Genomic DNA, 26,938 nt, shown 5'->3' on the forward strand with positions numbered 1-26,938 from the left:
GGCCTTGCACCTGTGCTGCAGTCCAATCTGAGCACCACTATAGAATCTTAATGAATTCAGCAGCATGCCGTAGCAAGGCATTCTTAACAGAAGGTACCTCTTGAGAAAACAAGTCCAACTTTATTATCAACTGAAAAGTGTTTAATAAGTCAGAACACAGTTTAATTTAAATCAAGCTATCTATTTAATGGGTCCACATAGTGTGTTTTTGTAAGGCTGATTTCACAAGTGTGCTGTGAATTAGTAGTGCTGCCTCACTTAACCTGCAGTTTGTCTGCTATCATCACTTACAGCTGCCATAAATAGGACTTTTTCCAAAGAGTCTATAGGTCTTCTGTGTGCGTTTGCTTCAACCTTCTACACACACACACATCCTCCTAAATATGTCTGAGTGTACTGTTACTGAGGCTTTCCTAGTATCGCATTAGTTAAGATATATACAATCATCCCCCACTGGATAAACATGTAACTCTTTACTTATCCACCATCAGTCTCCAGCTCCTCTTGGGGGGGGCATACGTGAGACGTGATGTAAATTCTTTAAGAGGAGGGAATGGGCTTCAACTTTCAAGGAAGGTGAAAAAAGTGACACATGCCAGGAGAAAAGGTCCTCGATCTGCAAGGCTAAAAATGTTTTGTTTTTACGTGTCGACATGTTGCAGTTAGCACTTCTAAGGTAAAGATGAACTTGTTGCCACTTTAACACTGTTGCATTTTATTAACTAAGTCATTTTTGGTCCTAGTCTATTTAAAAAATACAGAGTTAACATGTTTATTGTGATGCATAAACGCCCGCTGTAAACTCGACTACACTCATCACCTGTGTGCAAGATGTTCCCTCGTAAACAAACCAGAAGATTAGACTGAGGGTGTGCAGCCGTGATCACCCATAATGCTACTGGCTCTGTTTGACTTTAGACTACTGGCTCTGGGTAAAGCAGTGTTTTGAACTCTGCTTAGGTCAGTATGCTGACATGTTAAACAAGTCAATGCCCAAAAGCTGGTTTTCTTCAGCATCTGAAAAGTTAGTTGACCTACAAACAATGACTGATAGTTTTCCCAACAAGAAAACACTAGTGGTCACCAAAGTCAAATTAGGGTACCAACTTCTGCATCATTAATCTCTCCCCCAAATCATGGCACTTTATTCAATAGCTGTCAGACATTTGGTAAAAACCCTGTGATTGTTGCTACAGCTTAAGTCAATGGATCACAAAAGCCAGAATTAATCCATGATGGGTTTTTTTTTACACTGTCCCTGATTCAAATAAATGTATAAACTAAAAGCCAGGATTAATCCTTGATTCTCAGTACAAATTCACAGGTCAATTCATATAAAAGCTGTTGAAGCATTTCCTTATCTTTGTATGCATAAAGTGACATCTAGTTTACCTATAATCAACCATAAAGTGTTAATGGGCACACCGTATATATCCGTAAAATTAACTAAAGCTCAGGTGAAACGGTCTTAAGGGATTTTCCCACATTGTTTATCAAGGTGACGTTTTTTTTACGAAACACTGAGTACAATAAGTCCTACTAGTCGATGCTTTGTTTGTTGTCTTTCCCCCCAGAACAATTCAGGACTATAAGTATCCTAGTTAGGGCCAGGAGCATAAATGACAGCTGTCAGAGCTATGGATATTTTGTTCCTTGACCTGCTCTCCTTCTTTGGAAGTCTGCTTCTCCAGCTGGCCAACATTCATTCAGTCATTCCTTATTTTCCACTAACAACTAATATACGTGCAATAAGTTCATTAAGTCTAGTTAAAGGTTGTTGTAGAAATGACGAGAAACTCAGTTTTAAACAGCATCATCACAAAAGTCGTTATGAGCCTGATCAGAATAAGATCTAATGAAACATCAGTTTTCACTTTGTAATAATTGGGACAAGCATCAGCACACAATAATGTAAAACAACCAACATTGAGGACAGAATAGACACGAACAAATGGAGTGCTTTTAAACTAAAAACTATTAATAGCGAGCTGTATTTTAATTTAAATAATTTCCCCCGATTTGCATGAGCATTTTGAAGCAATTTAGTACGTACGAGAGGAATGCTGCAGGCTACAAAATCTTGCATACAGACAAAAAAAATGATGTTCATAGAATAAAATAGAATCTGTGAAACACTAGGATGATTTATGAAGGTAAAATGTCTTTCTTGGATTGTGTATCTTTAGATTGAAGAAAACCTGTTTTCAAAAAGAGAGATTTTTCTTTGTAATCTAGTCTGCTTAGATCTGTCACACTAAAATGTATCCTGAGGGTGCAAGTTGAAATTTCACAATACCACCTCCAGGTTTGTTTCAGGACATGAACTATAACTGTCAGTTTGACTTAAATCACTTATAACTGCTCTCAGATTCATTTCACAGTATCTCTAATTTGTTCCCCAGTGTGAACTCAGAAATGTGTCTTTCAAGTTAATACTACCAGGACTGAAATATCAACCATTAAACTTCAAGCTGGGAATTAAGATTCTGTGAAAGGGAGACGACACTGGTGCAGATTTAAAGACACAGTGCCTGCGCCTACCCCAGCTCTGAGCATGATTAATGAAATGTGAAGAACCTGAGCTTGAGAAAAAAAATAAGCGATGAGTGTAGTGTGGTTTGAGATTCCAAAGATGGCTGATGCTCCCAGGTCTGTGGCACTTTGCCTCTGTGGGGTGCTGAAGCTTCGTTGGTGTCGCTGAAGGGAATTAAGTGACAGAGAGCAATCGGTGGGCTTCCTTTTGCCGCTAAAAAATGCAGGAGAGGTCACCCAGTCGGCCACCTGTGTTGACTAGAGAGTAGATTCTGGATCTGTGGCTCCTCCCCCTTCTCCCCCCCGCCACCCCACCCTTTTCAAAATCCAGAGCGCTTCCTTCACTGCCCTCCAACCATGCCAAAAGTAATGAGGCTGTAACTGAGCCTGGGGGCACAGATGGAGCCTATTTATAGTCCCCACAGAGAGGTGTGAAGTTTCTTGGGATTTCTATCAGCGGGGGCCATGGCTCCTTAAGGGGGCAGATGCAGCCTCTGTAGCCTGCATGCTCTCTTTCCCTCTCTCGCTCTCTCTTAAGCCCTCCACTGGCCACACAGGAATTAGATGGGGGCAGGCTAAACAAAGCCACTTGCTGCCCTTTTTTTTTTATTGGGGACACTACATCACTACAGAGGAAGGGAATCAGATCCCGGCTTAAAGAGACAGTCAGTCTCCTTCCTTTATATGCAGCTGATGACTTGGTCTTCCTTTCAACGCCCTGTGGGCCGTCACAGACAATCCCACTGTCTTAATGTCATGATGCCATCGCTCAAAACAAAACTGGTGACGCTGGCTGTGGGGGTTTTCTTGTAACTTGACAGTACATACTGTAAGAGTGGATCAGGCTGGGAGCACAAGTACAAGTACAATTCTAGGATGATGATAATAATACACTTGGTAACCCCATGACAGTTATGGAGGCTTTACTGAGCCAATTTGTTTTAATTATTAACTCTTTTGATGTTAATTTGATTGATGCAACAGCTGAATGAACTGAACTAAAAGCTGTTTTGTGGGTTTAGATCAAACCCTGCCAGGACTCTTGAGGTCACTGGAAGATTTAAAGAGCAGGAGATAAATTAAAGGGCTTAAACCTTTGTTAAGACAACAGTTTGGGAGATGAGCATCATATTTTGTTCTAATGCAAGCATTGAATTAACGAGAAAGGTGTTTGAAAAGTATTATTGAAACTTCCATCAGTGTTTAAAGTGCCTATGAGAAACTTATGGTTTGTGTTGCTGTTGGCAGCCCCTGTGGACAAAGTGGGACCTCTTATTTATTTGCTTATTTTGTTCTTCACATGTTTAAGTTCTTTTTTTTTTCAATGGAAAATGTCACCCTGCCTTTTCTACAGTGAATTGTATCACTCATTTAGGGCTTTCACACTTGCAGAAAACTGCTGAGAAACTGTATGTTTGAACGCAAACAGCCGAGTTCATCCTGCCAGACTCCAAGTTTTCTTTTCTCCGAAACAGGTCCGAGTGAGCTGATGTGAGACCGCAGCAGGATATGATCCGGAGAATTCACCTCGAGCCAAGGGAGGGGGGAGTGACGTATATATACTGTGACTGCTGCACAGTGCATAGAGTGTATGCATGCCACCGCTAAGATCTCCATGCACGTAATTAAACGGCTGCATTATGTTTTCTGTCCATCCGGATGTTGTTCTTCGCTCTTTTGTTGATATTGTGATTCCACTGAACTACACGTAGCATTGATATAAAGGCAAATATTCTGACATTATATTCTGACATTTTCTATTATAGCATCATTAAGCAGACTCTGTTGCTTTGTCCAATATACTTCATCACATCTTACCTAAGGCAACCCCCCCCCCCCCCCCCCCCCCCCCCCCCCCCTCCTGTCTGACAGGGATAGTCTCCCCCCGTTGTGAGGTGCATATGTGAACAGCCGGGTCAGGAGAATATCCTGAGCAGCCCTCCTGAAGTGATCGAGATATTTTTCAGGAGTGCATATGTGAAAACGACTGTTGAGATTCTTTGCCCCGAATGCTGCTGCTGCAGTGTGCAGTTCATCGCTCTGTCTGACATGTACTCTACGTGTGCCATTTCAGACATTAGAAATAACCTAATTATTAACTAATCTCTATACTGATGGTCTGGTTTGCTTTTGTACCTCATATAGAGCCATCAAAATCAATTATAATTTGTTCCTTAACCAGCCAATAACTCCTTACAGGATCATCTTAATACAATCCGGTCTTCTTAATCACGCCTCTTTCTGAAATAAAAAGTAACTTTTGTTTTTTCTAGCTATTTTGTAACTCTTTGTGCTACACACGATGTGAGGTCTTCAGTAATTTAAATACAATGGAAAAAAATTAAGAACAAAAATGCTGATGTAAATTTAACTCCTCATATCATAATCCATTCAAGTGATACTTTTCACTACTACTGACATCAGTTCTGTTACAGATGTTTAACACCCAGAAAAATGAATGGAAAAAAAAATAGAAGAAAAAAATAGAAAGATTTAGTTAAAAAATGCAAAAAATGCATAGACTGCACTTTCAGGCCCAACATAATTAAGAAACAACACATATTTTATCTGTCACTGTATTATGAACCAAACAGATCAATCATCATTTGTCCCCTTGTTGAAAAATAAGCATGGATGGAGAAGTTTTTGCTCGTAAAGCTTGAAGGCTGCTCCAATCCTCAGTCCTTTCCCATTGACACGGAAAAACATTTGCTTGCCCATGCATTTTATTCAATTAAATGAGGTACAACTCATTCAAATCCTGAGCTGCACTATAACTGCACTGTAAATCCAACTCTCCTGATGAATCTGTTTATGTCTTATGCAAAGCACTTTGAATAGCCTTGATGTTGAAATATGCTGCGGACATAAACTCATCAAACTGGTTTATCAGTCTAATCCTGCCCCGAACAAATATCATAATATACCCTTCAAACAACCATCCATTATTTCTGTCACTGCAGGGCCAAGACTGGGCTTGGAAACCTGGCGGAGAGAGAAGCGAGGGAGCTTGCTGGTCTATTCACGTCCTCTCTTAAGCTCCATCTCAATCTGAAACGCACACTTGAAACCGCAGACAATGTGGGGACCCTCCGATGAGGACAGACGCTGGCGCTCATTAGGCCGAGCCCCAGCCAATCAGTGGAGGAATTCAGACGACGGCTCATCACAGCCCTCCCCTCCTTACACAAGGCCATACAGTACATTGCAGAGGCTTCTCATGTTGTCCCAATCATCACCTAGCAATTTTCCATTGTGTGGGATTCTGTCTCATTGACAGTAAGCAGCATGTGCAGTTACTTTGAGGGCATGAAAATAAATCATCCAAATATATTGAAATGAAATCATTAAAAAATTATCTTTTGATTGACACTTATAATAAGCATATATGTGCAGAGTGTATTACAGTAAAGTAAGGAAGCCTGGGAGGATAGTGTGGCAATATTGTATGGAAGTGTATTCACTTGTATCTGACTCATTTTTCCTACATTAATTCTTCACATGATAATGTTTTGGTATAAGAAGTATGGTTCATAGTTTTAAAGGGTTTTAAATGTGCAGAGGCAAACTCTGTTGCAAATACAAGAAAGTTAACTGAGTACATCTTGAACTGTAACTCTGCTGTTTCTTCATGTATTTCTGTCTTGTAGAACAAAAAAAACAAATATGGTGTACAATCTTAGATGTTTGCATTTGAATTTGATCAATGAGTTGTTTTTTTAGAATAGTGACAATTCATAACTATCTTTTATTGTACATTCCTATGAAGATTTGATATGAAGGTAAGACAATGGAGATCCTTAGCAAGAGAAACCTAGACACATCTGAAGGGGATACTATTATTACCCCATAATAAAGGTGAGGAATAAGGAAAATACAATTCTGTGTACAGCAGTTTGTTTTGAATATCCTAAAGAGGAGATGGCATCAGTGAAAATGACAGCTATATAAAACTGATATTTTGAAAATAAAATTGAATTATTAAATTAATCAGCATCATTAGATGCGCGCCCCATGTATGGAGGCTGTGGTCTCAAGCGGGCGGCCCGGGTTCGAGTCCAGCCTGTGGCTCCTTTCCCGCATGTCATTCCTCACTCTCTCTCTCCCTGATTTCTGACTCTGTCCACTGTCCTATCTCTCAATTAAAGGCACAAAAAGCCCCCCCCCAAAAAAAAAAATAGATGGATGGATGATTAGATAATGATTGATAACACTTTTTTAATTGTGTTTGAACGGTGCGGCATAACCACTAACAGTTTGTCTGTTCAACTAAAAGAAGCTTACTGCTACAAACGTTGATGGACTTTAAGAAACCTGCACAGGCTACTGATTTGCTCTTTTGTATTTCTATATGAGTAATTGTACAAAGTGGAAAGTAAATATCTTGTGTTGTAAATAATAGCACATCATGTGAGCGTACTCTAATGCAACACTTCCTTCATAACATGTGTACATGTGTGGCCTATAAAGATTTTAGTGTGGGCATCATATGAGCTGTAAAACTGTTATAGCTTCTACTGCACACTGGCAGCTAAATGATACCAGAGGCCTATAATCCATCTATATAGAGCAGCACTGTCACCTGCGCACTACTACAACAGTGTTTACTGTCTCAAACTCCCTTTAAATCTTTTTATCAAACCTTACCACTGGATGTCACCAGTGCTCCACAGATCCATTGCACAGGATGAGCCCAGACTAAATATAGTACAAAAGGGAACATAAACTGTGACACAAATATGTAAAACACTGCACACAAAAAATGTCCTCAAGCTAAAATTAGCGACATCTATAGGCAGCATGTATGTAAAGGAAGTAAAGAACTTCATGCACGTAAAAGCTGCTACAATTGCATTTTATCATAATGTTAATTCTGATCATTTGTAAATTCCTGTCATAGGCTTTAAAAAGTTACATTGACAGCACAGTCTATTGTTCTGAGTTCAATTTCTGGAGTGCTGAGGTATTTCCTGATCTACACAGGTTCTCACACCCACTTTGTTCAGACTGCTGAACCCAGCAGAGTAGCAGTCAGGCAGCCTTCTCCACACAGGACCAGTCTTGCAGTGATCAGCAAATACAAAGACCACTCTAATCCCCCCACCATGCTGCCTCACCATGGTCAGTTTGCCTTTTTTTTTTTTTTTGCAAGCAACCGGCCTCAAACGAAAGGCTGTGGAGAGCTTGTTGCACTGAAAGCATTATACACTAGTTTGCTGGATGCAGGTGGATTCTTTCTCAGTCAACATGCATTTACTTCCTGTTCAGGGTCACTAATGCTGGTTATTTGCGTAGTCAGCAGGCTATATCATAATGTGTAGATAATTTTGAAATTTGCCAATGCAGCACTTTCGGTGATGACAGAAATGACTTTTAACTAAGGTAAACCGTTTCTTGAAAAAGGTTATTCTAATTTCAAAAGCCCACGGCATAGGCTATAAAATAACACTCAAAATCATAAAAAAAAACACAAAAAAACAAAAAAAACAATTGAGCACACATGGCTAACTAGCCTAATAAAGATAAAAAATATATATATAGAGAAGAATAAATATTTAGAGAAGTTGACTTTACAAATGATCACAAAGAGTTAACATTCATTGGCAAAGGAATGCATATACCTATAATTAAAGTCTATTCTGGAACTTAAACAGATGTGTGAATTCCTGGTTTGTCATATAGGTTCATTCCTTTAAGTTGACAAAAAAGAAGGCGTTAACTAAAGAACTAATCAGGACACTTTGCGCTACATCCGCTGAGAATCACAACGTCCTGTCAGCCAATCAGGGGAGAGTTATCAAGCGGCCAGTTGTGTGTCTGCAGGGCCACGAGGGCAATCCATAACTCATTCATTCAATTGTTTCATTTACTCGTAGTTGCAGAGTTAGCCCTCCAACACATTGTATTTTATTGTATTGTTTTAATATTAAGCCTGTGCTCCTTTACAAAGATAGGCTAATATGACAAAAATCTTGCTAGCTTACAGCGCAGTTAAATCTCTGAGACATGTGTCTGTGGTTGGCAGAAGAGTTGGGAACACGTCGACCTGGCTTAGACATCAAACTACCAAACTTTTTAGTTTGAAGGTAAGAAACGCACTTTTATCTTGAAACACTTGGTGGTTAAATCAGGAAACTTTGTCAAGACTTGGGCCAAAGTGCTACCATTGGAGTGCTAGCGTCGCAGCGTGCCTCTCGACTGTAGGCCAAAGTCCTCAGAAAAATCCACAAAGTCTAAGATTCCTTGCCTATATATAACTGTACAAACACATATACGATTATTACACCACCCTTGAAAAGCACCAGGACCTTCTCGTATAGTCGGCATAGGTCCAACACAATTATTTCTCATTTTAAATGTTTAATTTGTGCTTTGGTTTACTGATACTTGTCATGGCGCGCTGTGGCTAGAAACACGAGCATGGTGTTAGGCAGGTGACACATCAGCGCTAGCTACTTGTCAAAAGTAGGAAAAGTATCAAATTAAAGGTATTTCTAAGAGACTGACTTATCGCCGAATTGATACGTGGCTACATTTGATTCATTTAAACGTTTTTATAACTTCGCTTAAGCTTTATTCTCTATTTAAACGACCAGACTACCGTAATGTGGCTGATATTTAAATGCAATTCGGAGCTGTTGCGTACTTGTCAAACTGAATGCCTATCCAGCTAAAATATATATATTTATATATAACAAATATTTTTCGACTATAAGTTGGTGAGACCTCCAGACTGCTGTCTCAGATGATTTAAATCATATTTGTCTTCTGGATATTGATGGCATTACGCGCGTTAACAACCGGGAAAATTGCATCATATTTTAGGTACGCCCCTATTGCAACATCCTCTGACTCTATCTACATCACAGTTTCAGGAAAAAGGAAAGCCCACACAGTGAGAGTTCCTGATGAGTGTCGGTTAAAAAAACCTTGTTATTTGCCGGCTGGAACTTACTAAACTTTGAGCCTGTACTGTCTCAATGCATTGTCAACATCAGGTCTGCATGTCAACAAGTCCACATTTTACACACTTTATTTGAGAATGAAAGTATTTTGTGAGAAAGAAAAGCTTTTTTATTATTCATTATTTTCATAAAAGCCAGTGGTTAATAGGGTCAGTGTGTCATACCGACTTTTTTATTAAAGCATCTCCCTCTCTCTCTCTCTCTCTCACTCTCTCTAACACACACACACACACACAGAGATAAGGAATAGATTTGTCTGTCTCAGCATTCACAGAACTCATTCACATTGGCCTGCAGTTTCAGCATGAAGTACCCATGGGCTTCCTAGAAGTTTTTTAATTGGTCTTTCCAAACTTGCCTCATGAAAAGAGAATTCATTTTTTTTCTGAGAGTTTTCTTGTCATTTGATTTGTCCTTTTGAACTCCCAGGCCCAGACAGCCCACCTGGTCTTGGATGATGGCACCAGGATAAAAGGTTTTTCCTTTGGGCATGATGGCTCTACCGCTGGGGAACTGGTCTTCAATACTGGCTTAGTGGGGTAAGAAGGAGACATGCCGACAGAAGTTAAACTACGCTAGATCTTTAGACACATCGCTGCTCGTGCAGGTCAGATTTGAGGATACTAAAATAAAGAACGTCAACCTTAATTTGAGCTTTACAACTGATAAATCTACAGTGTGTTTCTTTACTTTTAACATGAGAGTCAACACTTTGACTCCTGTTCAAAGTTACATTGTGTGTTCTTGATATGCAGTGGGTCATGAGCTCACGATATATATATATATTTCATCACAGCTTCACTATAACTTGCCATAATTTTCCTGTTGTTTCCCTGCTTTAGATACCCTGAGGCCCTGACTGACCCAAGTTACAGAGGTCAGATCCTGACTCTGACCTACCCTATTGTAGGAAACTATGGGGTGCCTAACACCCAGGAGCTGGACGTGTTGGGTCTACATAAACATGTGGAGTCAGATCGCATTCAGGTAGGAAACTGGAAGCCTCAGCACTGGGCCGTGTTTATGACTATTTCCTGCTTTATACATCTCACATCATTGTGTACTTTGACCAACCAGGTTTTGGATGAACAGCTGTTAGTTTAATTTTAAGACTATTAAACATCAAAATAGGTTTCAGTTGAAATTCTCAGTTAGTGTGCGTCCATGATTACACATTTTTAGAGTACAGACATTGCAATTTATGCTTGACGTTGAATATTATAGTTGCAGTTTTCCAATGTTTTTTGTTGCAATAAAACAGTGATTTTGTGTTGAGTTTTAACTGATCCAGATATTTACCAGAGTATAGAAGGGTTTCCATTTGGCGAGTTGTTTGCAGAGTCCGGTCCTCAAAGAAGAATGATGTATCCTTATCACCAGGCTTAGAGTCCCAAGGGTCCTCAGTTGGCCTCAGTATTTTTCAGACGCCAAGTCTGACAACTGTTAGATATGGGTTTTGTCGACCTATTGGGAAGGTTAACAAATTAGTCCAGGCCTCTGTTGGCACAGGCTCACTCTACAGGCATTGCCTGATTGCGTTAAGTTAAGGTTCAGAGGCTATGGACCAAAGATCCTGACTGGGACTGTTCAAATGTACCCGCTGTCCTCTAGCAAACCTTGCCCACATGGCAATCATTTTGCTCTTAAGCCCCTAACACTCCTGGAGCTACTATTTAACAGACAACAATGTATGGACCGTCACCATCAAGCAACATTAATCTTTTTCTGGTCTTTTGTTAGAATTCAGATTCATTCATCTATGGGTCAGTCACCCACTTGTTTGGTAAAGGTTTTCACAGCAGAGTCCACAAGCCATCATTGGTTCTCTAGAGTATGTCCAGAGTTAAAAGACCTTGAGAAAGACATTGTTGTGGTCTGTGTTTAACACTGCTTCCTTGGAAGTGGTTTTAGTCCTGCAGATAGAAGCTGTTTATAGGGACATTTGCAGAAGTCTGGACACAGTAATTTACCCAGCAGACACCAACCATCACCTCAAAAATGATTCTTTCTGACTTAGCCATGTAAAATTTCAGTCATGGTCCTGCCTTCTTTCAGCAACCAAGTGACTGCTGACCATCCCCACATTGTGATGTTGAGTCTATGGATGGCACAGAGATGAAGAAGCTTGTGATTTGTGGCCTTATGTCAACCCTCCTTTCTGAGGAAACCATAGCAGCTGAAGACCCTTGAAGCTTAGAAGTACTCCTTAAGTCAACAATTAGGTCACCATATGGTGCAGCCCATGTAAAAACCACCTCCTTCCTTTAAGGAAGTGCAAAGTGATAGCTTTCTAGTAAAAATGAAATACCCACAGACAGGAAATGCACTTCAATGCAACAGTATATCACTTGAACTTTTCTAAAAAGTCTTTGCCCATCTATTTGGTAGGTTACAATGTTCCCGTCACAGAGCTCGTTCTAAAACTCTCCGACAGATACTCTTTTCTGTAGCTGAGAAGGTGGATGGTAAAATGTTGTAGGTTTCAGCTAGTATCCTCACCTGGATCCATGACCACAGGGGTTTCATGTATTTTATAATTTTTCAGACATCAAACCAGCAATTTATTTGTGTTCTGTCTTATGATGACCAGCTCTTTTGTAGCAATTCATCATCAAGGTTGTATCGCATTTTGTCCTACTAATGAGTCATGACACTTAATTACAGAGAGTGTACCATACAAAGAGCCCCCCTCTCATAATGGAGGAATTTAGGAGTACCGTAATAGCACCTGTTCACAGGTAGTTCAAAATAAACCATAGATATATTCATGTCTCCCTTATCCCAACTAGACACCCATCATCACTGATTTCTAACCCTAAACAGCAAGATTTCAAATACAGTTTCTCAGTCTTCATCCTGGTTGACACGACTTTGCCATAAAATATTCTGCCCCCAATTTCATAGATCATTGAAGAAACACAACCTCAGAGCCAAAAAAAAAGAGTCTTACTAGTTTGATAGTTGTTGAACCAAACAAGTAATCAACCACAATCTCAGCTAGGGTCTTGACTAAAGGAATGACAATTCCAGTCTGCCAGTTTGTGCTTCAACTTGACCCAGGCTAAATGTATCTGTCTGGTATACTTTTTTTGTAGTGCAGCCATGAACTTGACAGTTTTGTTAGTTGGTGAAATGTCTTGAGACAGCGTGACATTATCGTGTCAACATTGCAGCATGTCAACATTGCAGCATGTCCTTTATCTTGGTTAATAACTAATTGAATGAAAACAAATGACGCTACTTAAAATTTTATCAGAAAGTTATTTTAAGTCATTATTAGCAATTCTTACATCAGTTGCTAACACATTAAAGAGTAACTAAACCCTAAAACCACTTTTTTCAACTATAAACCTCTGTATTTGAGTATGAAGTAGTGTTATGGATCAATCCAAGTCCCAATCTTGACATTTGAGTACAAAGTATTGAAATTTGAAATATTGTGTTAGAAATGTGCGTAGTGTCTGCCCTTCAGTTTGAAAAATTCTAACAGCTGTGTAGCGTACAGTATGACTAGGAGTACAGCCCCACGTCACCAAACCTATAAAAGCCTCGTCACCCAACTCGGCGAACTGTGGGGAGTCAAGTGTGTGTGTGTATTTGTGTGTGTGGGGCAAACATTGTATCATGTCGTGGCTGATAAGGGCGTGAAAGGAGCGAGTAGGGGGAGTTTACCCCCCTGCTCCGGTCCCCTCTCACGCACACCTGCTGAACACACACTTTCTCTCTCCTCACTTGCTCCCCCCACACACATGCGCACTGAGCCTGAGCCACTGTGTGTGTGGGGCAAACACGTTGCGGCTGATAACGGCGCAAAGGAGTGAGTGGGCGAGTTTACCCCCCTGCCCCCCTCCTTCTCGAAGTTTTGACGTTTGACGATACATTGACTTCTAAATGCATTTTTTTGAAATTCCAGGGTAGAGCAGTAGAGCTGAAAATATGGGGTTTAGTTACCTTTTAATGTAGACTGTTTGCATGGTAGACATTATGCCTTTTCAGCTTCATGATGAAACTTTTAACTCAATGTACAGCCTCCAGACTCTTATGCCTCCTCTAAGCTCTTGTGCTTGTTGGTATCTTTGTTAAAACAACCCTGGATATCTGCACACTATAGAATAGAATTACTTTATTGATCCCAAATTGGGAAATTGTGGCGTTACAGCAGCAGGTTGTCCAAACACACAATATGAGTAAAAAACACAATGTTAGCAAATTTAAACAAAGTAAATAAGCACTAAAAATATCAAAACTAAGAATGGGAATATATACAACCAGGATTTAATTTAGCATTACTAGTCTTAAATATGAAAGATTAATTGTAAATGTGCAAAAACAGAGTTGTAAATGGACAGTATTGACATAGGGAGCTGTACAATTTTACAAGTTAAAGTGCACGAGTGTAGACATGTTATCAGCAGAAACTATTCAATATAACGGCGAGTAGACAGACAAATGAAGTGAACTTGAGTGCAGGGATAACTTGTAAATTTAACATGTGCAGCACAGATTACAGTAAGGAGAGACAGATATTATCATGATGACAATTCTCTGCTTGCAAGAGGTGAGCTGTTGTAGAGAGTTAGGGCCTTCGGTAAGAAAGATTTCCTGTATCTGTCTGTTGGAGAAGCTGCTCCGCTGTTTGTACAGTAGGGTGCTTATCCATAATGGATAACAGTTTGTTAAGAGTCCTCCTCTCTGTCACCACTACAAAAGAGTCCAGCTTGCAGCCTATCACAGAGCAGGCCTTCTTAATGAGTTTGTCCAGTCTCTTAGTCTCACCAGCTCCAATGCTGCTCCCCCAGCAGACCACAGCAGACCACAGCAGAGAACAGTGCACTGGCCACAACAGACTGATAGAAGATCTCCAACATCTTGCTGCACACGTTGAAGGATATCAGCTTCCTCAGAAAGTAGAGTCGGCTCATCGCCTTCTTGTACACAGCCTGAGTGTTGGCCTTCCAGTTCAGTTTGTTGTCTATGTTGACACCCAGGCACGTCCTCTCCCAGGATGCACAGCGGTGGTGGCTCTGTCCTCTTCCTTCTGAAGTCGATCACCATCTCCCTGGTCTTATCAAAGTTCAGAATCAGGTGATTTATCCTGTCCAGCTGGCTGGCGCAGGTCTTCAGAACCCTTGGGCTAATGCGGGGGGTGGGGGTGGAGTAATTCACCTCGGGGGGGGGGGAAGTGCACTCCTGTGGTGCGGGGCCAGAGTCCAAAGAGTTCACCATGGGGGGTTGTTTCTTTTTGATGAGAAGGGCTTTCAGGTCACTGGTAATCCAGATCCAGGGTTTGTTGTTAGGAAAACAGCGTACAGTCCGGGCCGGTAAAGCAGTGTTTTCACAGAATTGAATGTATTCTGTGACGCAGTCAGTCATGCTGTTAATGTCCTCTCCATGTGGCTCGCAGAGTACATCCCAGTCTGTGGGATCAAAGCAGTCCTGCAGTGCCTCATTGCTCTCCTGTGTCCACCTCCTAACAGTCCTTGTGGTCACAGGCTGTCTGTGGACCAGGGGGATATACTCTGGTGTCAGTAGGACCAGGTTGTGGTCTGATCTGCCCAGGGGGGGCAGGGCAGTGGTACTGTATGCTTCCTTAACATTAGCATACAGAAGGTCCAGTGTTTTATTTTCTCTAGTTGGACAGTTAACATGTTGATGAAAAGTGGGTAGTGTTTTGTCCATTTTTAAAGTCTCGAAGCCGTGTACCGCCACGCTGTGCTCCGGGATGTCCGAGTGCAGCCATGTCTCTGTGAAGCACATAATACTGCACATGCGGTATTCCCACTGGTGCCGGAAAAGCGTGTCAACCCTGGCGTCGCCTCCTCAGCTCCTCTGGAATTTCAGGCCTTGCTCCGGGCAGTAGCACCGTGGACAGCGCCGTCAGCTAATCACGTGTGTAAACAATGCCCTCACTCAGCTGTGCACTGCTCTCCATTACAAAGACTGTTGAAAGTAACAGAAAAACAGTGCAAAAAGTAGCCATTCCCACTCAATAGAGTAAACTAATATTCAAAAAACACACAGTAAAAACAAACAATGACTAATCAAAAAATACGATATAACAACACGGACAGTGGGAGCTGCTACAACAGGCGTCGATCTCACACAGCGCCGGAAGCAGAATGATGACATGTTCCAACATGTGTCCACATAGTTGTGGGGATGTGTGCCAGCAGAGTTTATAAACCAGAACTTATTCAACTTTCTCTAATACACTGGATATTTGTAGCTTTTTAATGATGTCTCAACTAAATTTCACAATTAACTCTGCAGTGATGTCTTGATAGACTAAACAATGCATTCAATAATTAGCAGATGAAGTGTTTCTAAATATACTGGTCAGTCTCCGTCATACACATAACAATGGCAACACAGGTCAACCATTTTTCATGTTTTCAAAGATAATGTCAACGTTACACATGTTTAGGGCATGAGCTGGAACTGCATAACACAATACTCACAATTAAAGGATCGCCCCATTGGACCCTTATGGCTTTGATTTTTCATGATTGGTATTTTGCTTTTGTGTTTTTAGGTATCTGGTCTTCTGGTTCAAGACTACAGCCACGAGTACAGCCACTGGAACTCGGTCAAGTCTTTGGGAAAATGGTTACAAGAAGAGAAGGTGTGGATTGGAATGACTTAGTAACTCATGTGATAACAGGAGAGGTCTCCACTGTTTGTTAAATTTCAAATTGTTTACCTGCTTTAAAGGTTCCTGCACTGTATGGAATAGACACCCGCATGCTGACCAAGGTCATCAGAGACAAGGTACTGTAACTCCAAAGGTCTGAACTGCTCATCAGTTACAAATAGATCAGTTGATCACTCACTGTTTGTTTACATGTGATTTTTCTTCAGGGTACAGTGCTGGGGAAAATAGAATTTGATGGGCAACCGGTCGAGATATCTGACCCCAACCAGAAAAACTTGGTAGCAGAGGTCTCAACAAAGGTAATAGCTGCTAACTGTAATATTTAACATGACCAAATAGTGTATTTTTTATTACATAAACACTACCTGTTATAATAGATAATGTTTTTTCCTCTATAAATTCATAAATGATGTTAAGAACTGACCAACATTTTCTTCCTTTTACTTTTTTTTTTTGTCCTCCAGGAAACCAAAGTGTTTGGAAAAGGGAACCCGATCAAAGTGGTGGCTGTGGATTGTGGCATCAAACATAACATCATTCGCTTGCTGGTCAAGGTGAGAATTGATCCAGGGAGGTGAAACATTTTCTTTTTGTTATTATCTTAATTAAATTTAAATCTTAGAAAAGGTGTGTGTATGATGCTGCACAAATATAGAAAATAAGTCAACTCCATGACACACATTTTTCCGCAACCTGACCTAGAAAACTTGGTAAAGTTGCATCTAACAAGCTGCATTAAACAACAACAACAACTTGGAGTCTTTGTTTGTATCATCCAGCTGCAGGAGAAAGTGGGCTTCTCTTCTTTATGCAACACTTTATGGTCACTGGTTGATATGAGCTTGTAATTGGTCATCATAACTAGGGCCCGACCGATATGGGATTTTTGGGGCCGATATCAGTATTAGGGATACAAAAAACAGATACCGATATATTGGGTGATATCTTTCTTGGTTCTATCTTTGATCTGTAGAGATAGACGGCTATAGATGTACACATGTATTGCCTTGATCCCTCAAATGCAGTTATCAAACACTTGTGGAAAAGATTTATAATGAAGACAAGATGGTCACTCAAATGGAAAGTAAACTGACATGTACCTGCGTCACAGCTTGACACTGTGGAGAGTGATGATGCTTGTTGTAATCCATAAAACACACTCTGCTGGTGAAGAAGAACTGCTCGAATAATAATACCATAATACTCAAATGAAGTGCTGCTTGACTGGTGAATAAATCGAGAGTAAGATCGGCACGTATCTACAATAAAATTAGCCATTACCAATAGTCACTGGATAAGATAATATTAACCGATATTATCTGCTGGACAATTCATGGGTTGGGCTCTAATAATAACACAGTCACAAAAAGCAGCCTGCAGCAGTCACTTTGTCTGTTAATAAAATATATGATCCTTTTTTTTCTTTGTTTTTGGTGAATTTCATTGATATAAATGTCCGATACATCGGCCCGTATGGAAGTTCTATTGAATTAGAGTCAAATAAATCATTTGTGAAATAAATGTTAATATACATAATCTTCAGGTGGAAGTAGGCGGTGTGATGTTTCACCTTTTTGTCCATTGAACTGTGGTGTTTCTTTATGGTGGGTTATGGTAGTTTGGAGGACCAATCAAAAACCCAGATTTTCTGTAATTATATTAGGAATACCAATATCAATATAAACATTGTCAAAGAAACTTGGGTCTACAAACTTATGCTAAATAAATACTTGTTAATTCATTTAGGTAGATGTATTGAGGTTTTGGCTACAACGCTAGCAATGATTCATTTACAAAAATAGGTTTACATTTTATTTAGTTATTGGGTTGTCTTCACATCAGTACAGCACATTCAAAGCAAAACAATTACATTACTGCAGAAAATAATCAAACTTTGCGTGTCTGTGTCCAGAGAGGTGCAGAGGTCCACCTTGTCCCCTGGGATCAGGACTTGATGAGTCTCGATTACGATGGCCTGTTCATCTCCAACGGACCGGGAGATCCATCTCTAGCCAATACACTCGTCCAGAATGTCCGCAAGGTAGGCCCTGGTGCTGCTTCAATATGTTTGAACTGTATTCTGTCTTTGTGCCACAAGTGCGACTTGACCACAATGAGCTAAAGCTACTTATAGAGCTTGATGTGGAATTTTGTTCAAAAGAAATCTATCTTTAAACTTTAATATAACATAAAGTCGCTTGTTTGTGTGTTACTCATCACTTTATTATTGTCATTTATTACAAGTCAAGTTTAGAATATCAATTAAGGACCTTGTTAACTTTATGAAGTTATAGTTTTAAAAAGCTTTCTCACTGTCTGATATAATGTCTGCATATCGTGACCCACTGAGTCTCTAATCATTCCTTTTGTTCCGTCCTGTGAAGGTACTTGAGAGTGATCGTCCCCAGCCAGTGTTTGGGATCTGTATGGGTAACCAGATCACTGCTTTGGCTGCAGGAGCTAAGTCATATAAACTCCCCATGGGCAACAGGTAAACTCTTAAATGAAAAGGCATATCAGAGGCACAATATGCACACACTGAAAGCTTTCTTCACACACATTTCTTGAACTGAACTATGATATGTCTTATTATTCACTGTTTCTCACAAAAGTGCAATGCATACAGTATATCGTTTATCATTAATTTCTCATTCAACATTTGCATAGCCGCAGTATAATGAATCTGGCATTGTTCATAGTATGAAGTCTCACTTGCATGCACAAAACGAAACAGGGATTCTGCCAGCCTTTTATGGCTACCACTTAGACACTTAAGTAATGCTGTTTATGTTCCGCATGGTATTCTCTGCACTGGAAAGATTGTATTTGATTAAATAGATTTTAAAATGTTTTCTTCCTTTAAATTCTTGTCTTTTATGTGTGTTTGCGTTCCCCCAGAGGCCAGAACCAGCCAGTGCTGAATGTGATGACGAACCAGGCCTTCATTACAGCGCAGAACCACGGCTATGGCATAGACAGCAAGTCTTTGCCGCCAGGATGGAGCCCGCTTTTCATCAATGCAAATGATGGCACCAATGAGGTAAAAAAAAAATTAATCAAGAGCGATTGTTCAGTTTTTGATTTTGGACAACATAGCATTTTGATATTTGATTTTACTGTCGGGTTGAGTGACACTAACGGTTGTTTTTAGACGACTACATGTTGTCAATCAAATGAAAAACAGTTTTCAACTCTTTCATTTCATACATTATTTGAGAATCCGTGCATTACAATGTTTTTTTTTTTTTTTTAACAGAAACAAATAACTGAATAGCTTCAGAAATGCTAACAAATGAAATTCAGAATACTGTTGGATTGATTTCAGTTTGCTAACACAACCTCTGCACATTTTCCAGGGCATCATGCACGACACTAAACCGATTTTCACGGCCCAGTTCCATCCCGAGGCTAAAGGGGGTCCAACAGACACGGAGGTAAACAAAGACTTTGATAAATGATCTGAATGCTTTAAACATAGAAGTTAAGGTAAGGTCTTGGGCTTGTAACATTTACCATTTAATCGGTTGCAAGTACATTATAAAACCTGTCACCACAGGTCAGTGAAAGGTGTAATCATCTGTAGCGCCTGATGTTTGGAGACACTGGGGCTGCAGGTGTTTAGGATGACCACTGTCTGCCTGTCCCTTCCCCACAAACAAAGCATGGATGATTCTGTGTGACAGCTCGTATCTCCCACACGGCAGGCAGAGGTCGTGGTCAAGGAATGTTGTAACCTCTGTCATATTAAGGCAGAATAATAGGACCTGTCCTCTCTAGTGAAACATAGAGTTGACAGCTGGTGAATTCATGCCTTCCACCGAGGTTTGGCTTTTGATGGAGTATCATAAATATTTTGCACTGTGCACATGACCAATAAGAAGCCCCCCGGGCTCTCTTGGATGAGCGATATTATTTATTGCATGTATCCTTGGCATTTATACAACCATTTGACTTTGTGTCTTTTAGAAAGATAGTCACAGTCACTCCAGGAACTGGATGGGTTTTCTTTATGCTCTATTAGCTTTGGGGTTTCCACTTTTCAGCCACCCGACCTCAAAATAACGGCACCAGAGACTGGGGACCCCCACTGTCCCTGGAAGTGGTTAAAGCATTTAATGTTGCACAGCCGCATGCACTGATAGGCCTATCATACCGCTGGCATTAGAACAACACAAAAAAAAAACAAGCAGCTTCAAATAATTTCATTATTTCAGTGTGTCTGTATGCATTTTAATTTACAAAGAGCAACAGACACCTACATTGTTGCCGTCATGTGCAAACTTGTATTTTAGGCTTTAATTACTTTAATTTCAGCACACATCTCATTGAAGGACTACGATCTTAATTTAAATTGAACGACTATTTGTTTATAATTTCACAATAATGAATAATATATGCAATTTTAAGTCATTTCAAATTTTGTTTTGTTTTTGAAAGGCGTCTCGTGACCCCCCTCTCAGTGTTTTGCGAGCTCACACTTTGGGAACCGCTGCTCTATATCACACCTTTGACTTTATAATCATTGTTTGAAAGAGGATAAAAAAAAAGGCCTGCTATCATTACCGTAAGCTCAGTTTTAGAAGTTAAATCTCACCATAGGGTAGGCTACTTCTGCAAAAACAACAGCAAGTCATTTTTCTTCTTACAAAATGTTTCATGAAGATTAAAATAGACTCAGTTTGTTCCTCTGTGTGCTTTTTCTGTAGATTTTATTGCAGACAAAGCTTTCTATATATGAGAGGATCCTCATATCTGAACATTGCCAAAAGTCTGTCAGTCACGAGAAGCATCATGTTTTTGCTCTGAACAAAACAGGAATTTGAGAGCGTGCCATCATTACGGCATGGTTCTAATAACATTTTGCTTTGTTTCTACAGTTTCTCTTTGATGCCTTCATATCTCTGATCAAGAAAGGAAAGGATGCAAACTTAGTGTCAGTCATGCCAAAGAAACCCTCCATACCTCCCAAAGCCAAGGTATGTACCCAATTAAAAAGATAAAAATCACACCGGTTCAACCAGTTTACTTTTTACTTTGAGAACATCAAGTCCTGGTAGGTGTGTCACAGGATTCTTTAACTCTTTAAGGGTGTTAAGTCTTATTAGAAACTGTATCAAATATGTCGCTTTACAGACAAATATTGGGATGCAAAATGGAACAACTTTGAACAACGTATGGTTCTCTGGTGAACAGTTGCTGTATATGATGATGTTAATTAGAGCATGTGTGGTTGTCCATGTGTGTAAATGCAGGTTTCAAAAGTGCTCGTTCTGGGTTCTGGAGGTCTTTCTATCGGCCAGGCTGGAGAGTTTGACTACTCTGGATCTCAAGCTGTTAAGGCCATGAAGGTAGGAGATAGCAAAGCAAACGTCCTTGTTACTCACAGAAAACTGTCACAAGTCTTTGTTTCGATCCCTGAACATCCTATAGATGCAGGTAGTGTGAGTATTTAACCTCTTTTCCATACAATATGTTAAAAAGACAATAAACATGCTACACCTCATGCCCATGTAAAAGTGACAGTAAGCTGATGTTTCACCATTACTCATTCCTTTATATCATATCATATATCAGCTGTAGATTTCCATTAAAGTAACAGTTTATCGTGTGGATGTTCTGTAGGAGGAGAACCTGAAAACAGTGCTCATGAACCCAAACATAGCCTCTGTTCAAACCAACGAGGTAGGCACCAAGCAGGCAGACTCGGTCTACTTCCTCCCCGTCACTCCTGAATTTGTAACTGAGATCATCAAAATCGAGCGTCCTGATGGCATCCTGCTCTCCATGGGTGGACAAACGGCGCTCAATTGCGGTGAGACTTGTGCACCTCTGTTAGTCATTGCTGCCTTTGCTGTTGGAGATGAAATATAGAGACAGATCTGGGATCCTGGATGCCTCCAAATATCTTTATAAAATACTGATTTAGTTTTTCACTTGTCCTTCATAAAGTGACTTAGTAATGTTTCAACTGACTGGCTAACCATGCATCTGTGTGGGTTGGGGTTTTTATGCGGTGGTCAGGAGTTGAATTATTCCAGCGTGGCGTCCTTGAGAAGTATGGAGTAAAAGTTCTGGGAACCCCTGTGCAGTCCATCATGGCCACAGAGGACAGACAGCTGTTTGCTGACAAACTCATGGAGATCAATGAAAACATCGCACCCAGCATCGCTGTGGAGTCGGTAAGGATGTGAACGCTGTCAAAAAATAAAAGTCATACACTTCTAAGTCAACCAGTGTAAAAACTGTAAGTGTAAATTCATTCTGTGTGATTAAAGTAAACCATCTGCTGTAGGAAAGATTTGCCAATGTCAAGATCGATGTTATCTAAAGACAACCATGTTCTTGTGTTTCCAGATGTTACACTTGTGGCCTAACACTAATGTCACGTTTTTTTGTGCAAATGTTACCGGTAGGTGTCTGATGCCTTGAATGCCGCAGAGAAGATTGGCTACCCAGTGATGTTACGATCGGCCTACGCTCTGGGAGGTCTGGGCTCCGGTCTTTGTTCCAACAAAGAGAAGCTGGAGGAAACGGCACATAAGGTCCCAAAACATGTTGCAGTGTCATGACAGTACTGGCATCAGGGCAAAGTTATTGTAGTTATTCTTCAACCTTGTTTTTCTTTACATATAATTCATCATGCAGATTACATCAGCACTTCAAGCCTTTTACTGACCATCTTTTCTTTTTCAGTTTGATACCTTTACCCGTGTTTACAGCATTAACCTTAAGGAAGATAAAAAAACACTTTAAAAAGGTTTCGAAAATCTTTGTGCTGTTCTGCCAAGAGAGAATCGTTTGCTGTTGCTAAGAAACATCCTTTTGTGCTCAATGGTTATAATCTGTGATCACAGACTGCAAAATGAACCGTCTGTGCCGCGCAGGTTAAGATCGATGCCTTCTTTTAATGCCATGCTGCATGTTTTCATTTCAAAGTCTTTCATATTTCATTTGAGTGTTTCAATGACAGATTGTTCTCAGCCACTAATGCTCCATGGCTGTTTCTATGATTAGTATCAAGTGCAGGATGGAGACAGAGGGATTCATGAGAGAAGGTTCAAGGGGTCTCTGGCAATTCTGTACATACACAAATACAGAATGATAACTGAAGGATAACACTTGTGTCTGTACCTCTTTGTCCTCTGCTTTATGAAAAAAGGTTTTATATCTGTTAAATATACACCAGGACAAACTTGTAGTTCATGTCCGTGTAACGGTACATTTCTTAAGTTGCATACATTAAGGCACATAGTACACATAGCACACTACTTAATCTGATGTCATCCAATGATATGATCCTGCTGTTGGTGGTGTTGCAATTTATAGTTCTGTGTTAATTTGAAATGTCTAGGGTTAAAGTTAGATTCAGGATAATAAATAGAAGGATGATCTATGTGGACACTTTCTGAATGTTTCATCCTCTGTGCTGGGTTCTTTAGGCCCTGGCCATGAGCAGTCAGATCCTGGTGGAGAAGTCTCTGCTTGGCTGGAAGGAGGTGGAATACGAGGTGGTGAGAGACGTGGCCGATAACTGCGTGACCGTCTGCAACATGGAGAACTTCGACCCACTGGGCATTCACACAGGTACTAAATCACTCTTCATTTGTTTTCTGTTTTTCTTGAGTAAATACACCTTCTTGGGGAAGTTTACTCAGAAAAAGAGGGTGTTTTTCTTTTTGTTCTTTCTAGCCAGCAGGTTGTTCCTGATTACCATAAACATATGTGCTGTGTGCCAAGTAAGATAACATGAGATATTCCTCTGAGAATCAATATTTAAAAGAGAAAACTTTAAACGTTGTGTTTTAGCCCTGAAACCCTGCACGAGTGTTCCCTTTAAATCTCAAAGGATGATTACAAAAGTGTTTATGCTTTTTCTGTATTAACAAAAGATGATTTCCATGAATGCTCTGCCGAAAAAATACAGAATGCACTTCAAAGTAAATTAACTTTGATTTTTTTGTAATTAAAATGATGAACAATGCACAGCACTGCACAGACATAGTTTAACAAAAGGGGAAAGCATTGCATTCAGTGCTTAGATGTCTCTCCCAATTCAAATGAAAATCAGGCTTTTGTTGCTTTGTAATGTTAGGGCATATGCTTTTTTTTAACTATTCATGAAACAATCTTTTGACTTTTGTTTTCTAAGTCTCTTAATCTCTGATGAAATCAAAGTCATTTTAGATGCTGTTTGAAGCCATTCTTGTTTCTCGCCCTTCCTCTCCCCTCCATCAGGTGACTCCATAGTAGTGGCACCAAGCCAGACATTGTCCAACGAGGAGTACCACATGCTCCGAGAGACGGCCATCAAAGTGGTGCGTCACCTGGGCATCATAGGCGAATGCAACATCCAGTATGCCTTACACCCGTCATCCCTGAAGTACTGCATCATTGAGGTCAACGCCCGGCTCTCCAGAAGCTCTGCACTGGCTTCCAAAGCCACTGGGTGAGGGAAAATATTTGTACAAACAAAACTCACACACTTAGTAGGAGGTTGATAAAACACTGATGCAACAATTTGCAACTCTATGACCTTTTCTGTTTTATTAAACACTGCTCCCTCTGGTGGATGGAGAAAGCATTGCAACTGGTTTCCACTGATGGTTCTTAAGGATATTAAACTATTTACTTTAATGGGGATCCGCATTCTAGACACCACATCTGTAGTTTATCTGCTGAGGACAATAAACAATTTACATTTGAGGCTCATGTGCTTTGATGGACTGTCCAACAGAGAGACGAGTCATCAGGCCAGGAGGGTTTGAGCTCAGAGTTTTCTGTGCTTTAAAGATTCTTAATAGGTGGGGGCTTGTTTAAACGATCAGCAAAGTCTGTTTGCTTCATATTATCGCTCGCTTTCTCTCGAGGCCAAAAAAACATTTTAATGCATACAGACAATCTTTAAAAAGAAAAAGATTGTCTGTATGCATTAAAATGTGAAATGTTTGTATACCATCACATAAAAGCTAAATAGGTTCAGATGAAATTGGCGTAATCTACAAATTTGTGGAGTCTAACATTGGAGTTTCAGTGGTCAAACGTAATCTCATACCATCCAAAGACTTTTCTCAAATCTTTCGTGAAGCATCATTCTCCAGACATTCTTGTAGACACACTGGATTCAGTTAAAATGCTATGTAAGGTTCCTAACTGAGTGAAATGTCTCAGAATCTTCAAGTAGTCATTTTAAGATCTGGCTGAATTTCAGATTATTTTTCTACCTTTAAAGCCATCATAAGGGATAACCGTTGCTCTGGGTTTCACTTGTGAGTGTTTGGTGATTTGACCTCTTTCTCCTCGATCCACATGTTGAAGTGTCCTTTAGCAAAAAAATGGAATCTCCAACTGTTCTCAATGTGAGATTAAGTACTAGATTCTGTCTGTCTATTTGTGAATTGAGAGAATACTTAAACCTCTGAGGGACTCTACAGCTTTACTGTATATGTTGTAAGCACTTGAAAGAAGTAGTATTCTGTTAGGATGTACATGTTTCAAATGATTGCATGCAGCAACACATGCTCATTTAATAGTCCATCTTGAAAATAAAACGTTTACCAGAGTCAATTCCAACAATGCGCTCCTGAACAAAACCATTACTGTGTGTGATCAGAGTAGCGATACTCATTTTAGTGCAGAAACTTCACCTGTCAGTTTATATTGGTCTCCTTGCCTCTTGTCTCACAGGTATCCCTTGGCTTTCGTCGCTGCTAAGCTGGCTCTGGGTATCCCCCTGCCTGAAATCAAGAACGCTGTATCGGAGAAGACCACAGCCTGCTTCGAGCCCAGTCTAGACTACATCGTCACCAAGATCCCTCGCTGGGACCTGGACCGCTTTCAGGGCATGTCCCAAGAAATAGGCAGTGCCATGAAGAGTGTTGGAGAGGTGCCAAAGGATCCATATATCAACACTCATTCACTCATTTATTTACCTGCTTATTCAATGTAGTCACATACCCTTATTATCCTATCATTTATTTTCCCCTGCTAAATTCAGGTGATGGCGGTAGGCCGGACCTTTGAGGAGAGTGTGCAGAAAGCCCTGAGGATGTGTCATCCATCAGTTGATGGCTTCATGCCTCGCCTGCCACTCAAGAAAGCCTGGGCTGACACCCAGGACCTTCAGCAGGAGCTGGCTGTGCCTTCAATCACCCGCATCTTCTCGATAGCCAAGGTACACTTATCTCTCATGAAACTGACAGCAGTTTTCACATTATCAAAACATCTTGAAGTGTAACAGAGAAATGATCAGAAAAAAGACATGACATGCACAGTAAAATGTGTCCACGGCCTCCCTGCATGTTCAGCTGTTCATGTTGAATTGTGTGGATTGTCTTTGAAGTTGAAATCTTGATAAATAGATGCACTCAAGTTTTAATATTTGAAAAGCACATATGCTATAAAAAGTGTTTGATAGCCTGTTCTACAAGTGAAGCTTTCAGATATGTCCACATGTGGGGGAAGAGAGGGGGGGGGGGGGGAAGACATAATCAGCTTTTTGTTCAGTCTGTTTTCAATATCATAGAAACAGATGAAAGAGAGGCAGCACTTTCATAAGCACAAGACACAGGGACAAGCTTCATCATTCAAAAATAAGAGATGTATTAACACATCTAGGTTGAATAATTTCTACCTGAACGTTCATTTATCATCTTTCACCAGCTGAGAGAGGTGCAGACTCAGGTTGTGCCTGTGGCCGAACCTTTAACCTTGTGGGCTTTGTGTCCTCACAGTGAAGATGTATTTGTTCCAGAATGCGATATTTGAAGATGGCAACACAAAATTAAACTAA

The 26,938-nt window shown here is 40.3% G+C and overlaps 1 protein-coding gene and 1 long non-coding RNA gene across 2 annotated transcripts in view; both read left to right on the forward strand.

Annotated features, from left to right (window-relative positions):
• Nucleotides 1-498: 498 nt before the first annotated feature.
• On the forward strand, nt 499-6,693 carry LOC136181329 (uncharacterized). Its single transcript, XR_010667679.1, has 3 exons — nt 499-676; nt 4,008-4,153; nt 5,496-6,693. It is a non-coding gene; the product is annotated as an uncharacterized lncRNA (long non-coding RNA).
• A 1,630-nt stretch (nt 6,694-8,323) lies between these two features.
• cps1 (carbamoyl-phosphate synthase 1, mitochondrial) overlaps nt 8,324-26,938 on the forward strand; it is a 52,053-nt gene continuing 33,438 nt past the window's right edge. The window contains exons 1-20 of the mRNA XM_020635654.3: nt 8,324-8,618; nt 9,927-10,036; nt 10,340-10,484; nt 16,030-16,119; nt 16,209-16,265; nt 16,356-16,448; nt 16,614-16,703; nt 18,062-18,190; nt 18,534-18,640; nt 19,048-19,189; nt 19,506-19,583; nt 21,027-21,125; nt 21,402-21,497; nt 21,772-21,961; nt 22,171-22,328; nt 22,563-22,691; nt 23,589-23,733; nt 24,385-24,595; nt 25,834-26,032; nt 26,144-26,320. Of these exons, the coding sequence (XP_020491310.1) occupies nt 8,493-8,618; nt 9,927-10,036; nt 10,340-10,484; nt 16,030-16,119; nt 16,209-16,265; nt 16,356-16,448; nt 16,614-16,703; nt 18,062-18,190; nt 18,534-18,640; nt 19,048-19,189; nt 19,506-19,583; nt 21,027-21,125; nt 21,402-21,497; nt 21,772-21,961; nt 22,171-22,328; nt 22,563-22,691; nt 23,589-23,733; nt 24,385-24,595; nt 25,834-26,032; nt 26,144-26,320 (2,571 nt within the window). The 5' untranslated portion in view covers nt 8,324-8,492. The remainder of the gene's footprint in view (nt 8,619-9,926; nt 10,037-10,339; nt 10,485-16,029; nt 16,120-16,208; nt 16,266-16,355; nt 16,449-16,613; nt 16,704-18,061; nt 18,191-18,533; nt 18,641-19,047; nt 19,190-19,505; nt 19,584-21,026; nt 21,126-21,401; nt 21,498-21,771; nt 21,962-22,170; nt 22,329-22,562; nt 22,692-23,588; nt 23,734-24,384; nt 24,596-25,833; nt 26,033-26,143; nt 26,321-26,938) is intronic.

This window comes from Labrus bergylta, chromosome 13, assembly GCF_963930695.1.
Source record: "Labrus bergylta chromosome 13, fLabBer1.1, whole genome shotgun sequence".
Taxonomy (NCBI): domain Eukaryota; kingdom Metazoa; phylum Chordata; class Actinopteri; order Labriformes; family Labridae; genus Labrus; species Labrus bergylta.